Here is a 7,676-nt window from a genome sequence, read left to right on the forward strand (position 1 = left end):
ACAAATTGTAACTAGTGAACTAGAATGCATCTTACTAAGCAAGACGTATTTCAATTGTAACTACTGAACTAGAATCTGTCTTACTAAGCAAGATATATTCCAAATAAAATTATACTTAAGAGAGCCTAACATTTTAAAAACATAAATGGGCAGAATCATGTTTCCAAACAACTGATATTTAATCCAGTTTACAAGGAGATAAGGTAGATTATAATAAACATAATAAAATAGTTTATTTTCATAAATACATAAATCAACAATCATTATTTACTGCTAGTATTTGTAAGTTTATTGAAAATATGATATACTATAGTTTCTTGACTGATGAATGATAAGGGTTTATCCCTGAAAATACTACCGCATGCTATGGAAGAGATGTTAATCATGAACACACCAGCCATAAGCCACATCCAATACTTTACCTTGAGGTACAAGTAAGGAACTTAAACTAGACCAACGGGTGCAAACAGAAAGAATGAAGGCAAAGCTTGCCTTCAAATATGAATTAGCGTGTAGCAACCCCAAACAACTCATTACATCACTATTTTTAATAACGAATGAAAACCATAAGGCAGTATCCATGCAAAATAATGTTGTGATATTCAAATCCAAAACATACAGAAAGAAAAAACTTCTGCTGACTCTTTATATATGAAAAACTATAAAAATTTACATGTTTCACGAGAACAAACAGAAAACACCATTAATGTAGTTAATTCCCAATTTAGTGCAAACTGAACCCCTACACAACTATATTTGACATAATTTGATTACCCTCATGTCCAGGATAACCAAACAGCTAGTTCACATTCAAAACCTTGAGTCTAGACAATACATAAATAGTACATCTGCGTAGAAACTTCTTGTGTGGTAGATAAACTACAAAACACCAGGCTTTATTTTTAATTCCATGTGGAATGCTTGCCATCTAAATTGACAATTTATCAATGTCTTTGCTTCTTAAATCCTACTCAAAATAATGTTGTGATATTAAATCGAAAACATACAGAAAGAAAAAACTTCTGCTAATTCTTTATATATGAAAAACTATAAAAATCGACATGTTTCACCAGAACAAACAGAAAGCAACATTAATGTAGTTAATTCCCACTTTAGTGCAAATTGAACCCCTACACAACTATATTTGGCATTATTTGATTACCCTTGTGTCCAGGATACCCAAACAGCTAGTTCGCACTCAAAACCTTGAGTCTAGACAAAACATAAATAGTACATCTGCATAGAAACTTCTTGTGTGGTAGATAAACTACAAAACACCAGGCTTTATTTTTACTTCCATGTGGAATGCTTGCCATCTAAATTGACAATTTATCAATGTCTTTGCTTCTTAAATCCAACTCAAAATAATTGTGCCCCAAGAAACGTGTTAATGTCATATACAAAGTCATTAACAAGCTCCGAGGGCACCAGAACAGGGTTGTGTTCTCTCGGAAGTATCCCATATTTCAACTCCACACTGGGAGTTCAATAAGGATTCATCATTTGAGGCATACACCCTTGTGGGAATCACAGTTTCAGAACCTGCATTTGCATGTTCACAGGTGCTAACTTCAACATTTGGCATATTTTCTGCCTGCTTTAGTCTTGCTTTCTCTGCTCTTGACCCTATCACTTGACCCAGAATGGAAGCTGCAATTGTGACTGCCATTGCCGTCTTTGGCATGTTCACTGCCTTCCTTAGCATTGCCACGAAAGGAATTGCAGAATGAATTGCAATAAACCAAGATGGTGAAAACTTTTCAGTGTGTTCTCTCCAAACACCTAACGGAATATTAGCAGCCATACCCAAAAGACCAATTGCAAACATCTTTTCAGGTAATGATTTTGGCCTTAAATTCTTCACAAAAGCTGTTCTCGCTAATGCAGCCCGAGCGGCAACTATAGCAGGGGGGCATTTTACTTTCATTCCAGGTGGAGGTTGCATAAGATTTGCAACCAGTGGCAAAACCTTGCTCACAGCTTGATAAGATTTTGCAATTGGACACTGTCCTGTCTCTAGCCATTCTTTGCCAGTTGCCTCATGAAGGCCATCCTGCATATTTACAGAAAATTATAAGGACTAAAGAAAAAATGGTACAAAAATTTAAACAAGAATTGGTGAGTTCACCCAGTAATAGCCAGTCAATTCAAAAGGTAAGGGGTTATATTTCTAACGTTATGGGAAACATCACACAGTTTTGGTGTACAAGCACCAAAAAGGGACTATTGGCAAAAACCACTATCTTTCAAAATCTTTTTCTCGTGATCCTACACAACAATTAAATGGAATAAAGAGTCTTAACATTCAAACACAGTATAAAAGGTGTATAAAGTTGAAATTGCAAGAATGTTTGAAAATGGAAAGACAAAAAATAATACACATGTCAATGTGTAATCTTTATTCACACTGTTTCACTCTATTGTTATTGCTAAATAATAAATAATAAAGAGCTCCAAAGTATAAATGAATTGCCACGGTCAGTTTCCTGCCCAAGTTCATGAGATAAACCCCAGAGATACAAACTTTAACAATATATGATATGTGGAAAAAAATTGAGTGTTCCTCATATAGCAAATGCAGTCTGATTTAAAACAACCTTAATTTATATCTACAAACAAAACAAGAGGGGTATTATCAATAGAAAACCTCCACAATCACATAGAATAATATTTTTAAGTTTATATAATAAATGAAGCATAAGAATATCACTGAATCTTTTCTGGTAAGCTATTCAACATTCAACAAAGAAAGCAAATAAGCTTGAAACAATTTTAGATGCCACACCTGATTAACAGCAACTAGTACCTCCTAAGAGCAACTAGGGAAATGAAACAGGATGATTAAAGGTTATCTTACTTTCGAGTCTCAAAAATGCAATGACTCTTAGCAGCATCAAGCAGTAAAGACATGAAAAAATACTCTTGTATTATACATAGATTCATACGTATGTGTGCGTGTGCATGTGCATGCACGCATTTGCAGATGTGCACGTGCATATGTGTGGGTAAAATTAAAATTGACCAAGTTAGGTATGAACATTGACATCTACTGGAAGCATAGCTCATGACTAGAAAACTAGAGCTTGGGGACACCCATGCCCTGCTATTATTACTAGCTATAAATTTGATGCATATGACCTCAACTAGAAGAAGATTATCATGTGATGACTTTTATGCTAGTTTGGCTTTCTTCTAGCTTTGATTACATACCAGACTCGGAGGTGGACTCACTTCAGGAGCTGCCTAGATATTTTTCTGCTTTGTACCTTTGGACTATATAGCAATGAAGGTACCCAAGTTCTATTTTATCATGTACTACACAATCTAATTTTGTAACAAAATAATGAGTTGGCTCCTTTTTGCCATATTCAAATAAAAAAGCATGACATGAAGATATTGAACATTGTATATTGCGATAGGAAAATGCCTACCTTTATTTTAGCGTTCAAATTTTAACATAGCCAGTTTGCAAACAATTTGTACAAGTTTAGTTCATCTAATCATGTAGTATAGGACATGCTTGTTACCCTCATCAAAATAAATAATAAGTTCAAGAAGATAACAGTAACTATAGACAAGATTGTTTGGCAGTACCATATGTGCAATCACAAAATGTACCCTGTTGTAGTCACAAAATGAAAGATTCATAATCACTATATCCAACAGAATTATCTAATTCTTCCTAAAAGTAGAAACCATAGCAGTATGCAACAAGGTTTCAGTATTCACCTAGGTTGCAGCCAGAGATAAGCAATTGAAAATACATTCTAAAAACGACAAATGCAGAAACTGCCAATAAAAACTAGAATGACCAAGAATGCAATGACTCAAAAAATAAACATGAGACTTAAACGGTAAAGAAATCAAAGTACATATAAATAGTAAATATGCTACAGTTACCTCTTTCCGTAGGTTTGGCTTCCTTTTACCATTCGACTCTTCTTTCTTCTTTCCGTTTGACTCTCCTCTCTTTTTATTTCTCTTTATGTTTTTATTCCTCCCCATGAAAGCATCAAAACTAAAAGGTCCTCCAGCACCAAATGCTGACAGGCTAATAGTTGCAGCAGATGCTGCAAATGGATGAAATTCTGAGGTGGGAGCATTCTCTGTGCCAGAAAAAGTTTCTGGATTAAGTCGAACTGAGGACCTTCCAGAAAGAGGTACAACTCCATTGTGGCCATGAAAAAGCCTGAAAGCAGTCTCAAAGTTAGGTCCATCCTCAAAAATGGGACCCCTTACCCCTTCCACCTGCAGACGCCAAACCAACACTGTCAGAATACATAATAAAACACTCTAGGCACAAATAACCGCCTACAAGTTAATACAATTATACGAGTACATACAGAATTATCGCCTGGAAAACTATATTAGTAATGAAAATTATATACAAAAGAACTGAAAATTGAAATGAGAAATTCACTACAATTATTTATGCCTTAAACCCTAAAAGAACATTCAGAACTTGAAGAAATATCAACAAGAGGGTGCACATTAGCTTTCTTGCTAGATATATAAACAAATATTGTCAATAATTGGTTGAAACTTATATATGATGCCCAGTGAAAAGGACAGCTACTCTTCATGGTTAAGTGAGCACTAAATACATACTCATATGAGCATTTCTGAAATTTCTTCAGTAAATTACAGCAATTTCTGGTTTATAATGAGAAACTAAGCATTTGTCTCAACCCTTCATGTTTGATCTCTTCTTCTGGAGTAAAGATTAGGCACATCATGCTTTCAAAATCATAATTGATCTTGCACTGGCTCAATGTAAAATAGCATTTCTCTTCCAGGTACAAGTGTTATTGTTACAGATTAAGGCTTAAATATTTTTTCGGCAACACGTATATCTTCTCAGACATATAGGAAGGTTTCCTACAAATCTATAAAGCAACATGCACATCTTCTCAATTTTTCATCTACAGGTAACTAACTTGTCTCGTTAAACCAAACTGGAGTACATCCTTCTTTATCCACACTGTTGAATGCAATACATCAGTGACAAAGAAAGCAGGTAAATTAATTTTCGTGCATTCAATTTACTCCTCAAGTTGCATAGCTTAGACAATCACAGAACTAATCTGGGGCCAACATTGCTTTGGAATATAGAGCCATAGCAACCTAACTTGGACGCTCCTTAGCTTGCCCTGTTTACCTTTTATTACTTGGAGATTACAGGGAAAAGACAACATTGCTTTGGAATATAGAGCCATAGCAACCTAACTTGGACGCTCCTTAGCTTGCCTTGTTTACCTTTTATTACTTGGAGACAACAGGGAAAAGACTCATACACAAGTCTGATGGTGTAGCTAGAGTCAGTGAAAAGAAACTTGGTTCAAGTAAAGAAAGCAGGGGACAAAACTTTTCATTTCTCTATGAAGTGTAATTTGATGATTTCTTTTCATGTTCTTCAGTTTCACCATTAATGTATTTGACCTTATGATGTGAATCATAATTTATAAACCTAAGAGCAAATTTGGCTTTTGTTTTTTTTTTTCGAGGAACCCAATATTAATAATCACTTATTAATTTTTATATTTTAATGTATGGTCATTCCATGATCCACTATATCCAAGGTACCCCAAAAATAACATTTCTCATGCATAACCCATATTTCTACTTGTAATTAGCTAACACAGGGTAGCACAAAAGTCAGAACATTCCCTTTGCCTTGATTGCCTTTCATTCCTAGTTACCCATTTGCTAGCATACTGGCCCAGATCCGAGTCCAGTTCAAACCTAGTACAAAAAAATGGATAAATTCAGCTGTGGAGACCTTTTGGGATCTTGTAAAACAAGCCTGAGTTTGCCTGGGATGAACTGGGGTAAGTCAGGCAAACCCACAGGGAAAAAAAGCAGTTTCTAATTTATTCACTTTTTGCTCTTTTTCTACTTTTAATTTGACTGAAGGGAAAAGAAATGACCCTTTTAACCTAAAAGTGCCATTTAAACCATTTTAAGCACAAAACTCATTCTATCTTATTTTGAATGCAAATGACAGAAACTATTCATTATTTCTGAACTTCAATTCATGCTTGTAAACGATAATTGTGGTGATTATCTTATAGAAGAACCATATTATGCTGCTTGCTGATTTTACAATATTAACATTAAATGAATTACCTTTGTTTCAATTAAAGTTTTTCTTTCAATAAGTTTTCATAATTTCTGTATCTTTCTCATATTCTTTTCCTAAATTTACAAAATATCACTACCAGATACAAATAACTTACCCAAATAGTTTAATCCTTTTTGAAAGACAACAGAAAATAAAACGCCCTTTTTGTGCATGGCCATAACTGTCAGAAAAATGCAACTAGTAGATTATCCTATCAAATATTCAGTAACCAAATTATCATTAATATTCACTTATGATAACATGCTCGTGGGACCTGATGTAATCTATAGACCATTTTTTTATTACTTTCACTGCACTTAGAAGGGGAATAAAAAGCTGTTTGTAATCATGGATCAAACAATACGTAACACTGCCAACAAAGGAAATTATTTCTAATGTTTGAACAGAAACCATCATAAGTGCTGATAAACAGAAAAGGTCTAAAAATTAATTCTATTTAGTTGAAAAAAGTGAAACAAGCATGTACACTGTAAACAAAGAGAATCAAATCAGGTTTGGTTGTTCCAAGCAAGCAAACTAAGAGAATCAAAATGAGGATTCGGTGTTTCATCCTTAGCATACATATAAAGACACTTAACGTCCTGAACTTAGTCATATGATCAACGCCCTCTGGCATGGAACTTGAACAGAATATATAAGCATAAATGGAAAAAGAAACAAAAAACCTCTGTGCAAATCAACAGAAGGAAGGTCTCATATCGTTCGTGATAACAGTGACTGGCGTGGTGTTGACCTGAAAAACACATTTACCTCTCATATGCAACTGATACAAATCCAAGAAACATCCTGAACTTCAGGAATTGGTGAGACAAAACAGCACTTACTGGAGTGGGAAACCGAATCGGCGAGGCAAAGCAAAAATTTGTGGGTTCGGTAATGTTTCTCAAAAAGGGGCACAATTCCACGCCCTGATCGATAAGCCTCTCATGCGGCGGCATGCCGTCCGCCATACGGGCTCTGAAGAAGTAATCCATCTCCGACAAAAATTGAATCCGAAGAAAACCCAAGGGCAAATTCGCCTGTCAAAATATCAAAAAACGTTATATTCTTTGGCCATTAACAGAAACCCTAACACAAATACCCCCTCCGCCAAATATTGACATGGGAAGCATAAAAACCCCAGCCTGGCGCTAAAAGCTTTACATAATCCAATAAAATGCAGAAATTCTACCGCGTAAGGCACTTAAATGCCACCATTTTTCGATCAGAAAGGCCACAGCGACCCTTAGAGCCCCCAATACTTGAAAATGCACGTACGTACAACAATCCAGTTTGACGATCATCTTCAATTTTTGGATGCAGGAAACCCTAGCATTTACAAATATTGACGGAAACAAACGCTGAAAACCTCGAATGAGAGATTCCTCACCTTGAAACGAAGATCTCGAAATGGCAGAATAACTCAAGACAGCTAAATATGGTCCAAAAATGGCGAATTGGGCGCTTCTGCTAGCGATCCGAAAATGTGTGTTTTCCTCGCTACAGGCGTGTGGCGCACCTTCGAAATGGACAATCTCTGCGTGTTCAATGCACT

General features: G+C 35.4%; 1 protein-coding gene across 1 annotated transcript; it reads right to left on the reverse strand.

Annotated features, from left to right (window-relative positions):
- Positions 1–1,008: 1,008 nt before the first annotated feature.
- Positions 1,009–7,676, reverse strand: LOC149562373 (uncharacterized). The gene is made up of 4 exons (XM_089825898.1): positions 7,512–7,676; positions 6,967–7,161; positions 3,901–4,248; positions 1,009–2,053 (listed from the first exon to the last, which is right to left on the reverse strand). The coding sequence occupies exons 2-4, from the start codon at positions 7,114–7,116 to the stop codon at positions 1,409–1,411; spliced, it is 1,143 nt and encodes a 380-aa protein (XP_089682024.1). The 5' UTR covers positions 7,117–7,161; positions 7,512–7,676; the 3' UTR covers positions 1,009–1,408.

Source organism: Cupressus sempervirens, chromosome 4 (assembly GCF_028749045.1).
Source record: "Cupressus sempervirens isolate cs-2001-9-10 chromosome 4, ASM2874904v1, whole genome shotgun sequence".
NCBI lineage: Eukaryota > Viridiplantae > Streptophyta > Pinopsida > Cupressales > Cupressaceae > Cupressus > Cupressus sempervirens.

Coding starts and splice junctions, on each gene's coding strand:
- LOC149562373 (XM_089825898.1), bottom strand. CDS start 7,116: ATGGATTACTTCTTCAGAGCCCGTATGGCGGACGGCATGCCGCCGCAT. Junction 4,249..6,966: donor CGATTCGGTTTCCCACTCCA/GTAAGTGCTGTT, acceptor TGGCGTCTGCAG/GTGGAAGGGGTAAGGGGTCC. Junction 2,054..3,900: donor AGCCAAACCTACGGAAAGAG/GTAACTGTAGCA, acceptor GTAAATATGCAG/GATGGCCTTCATGAGGCAAC.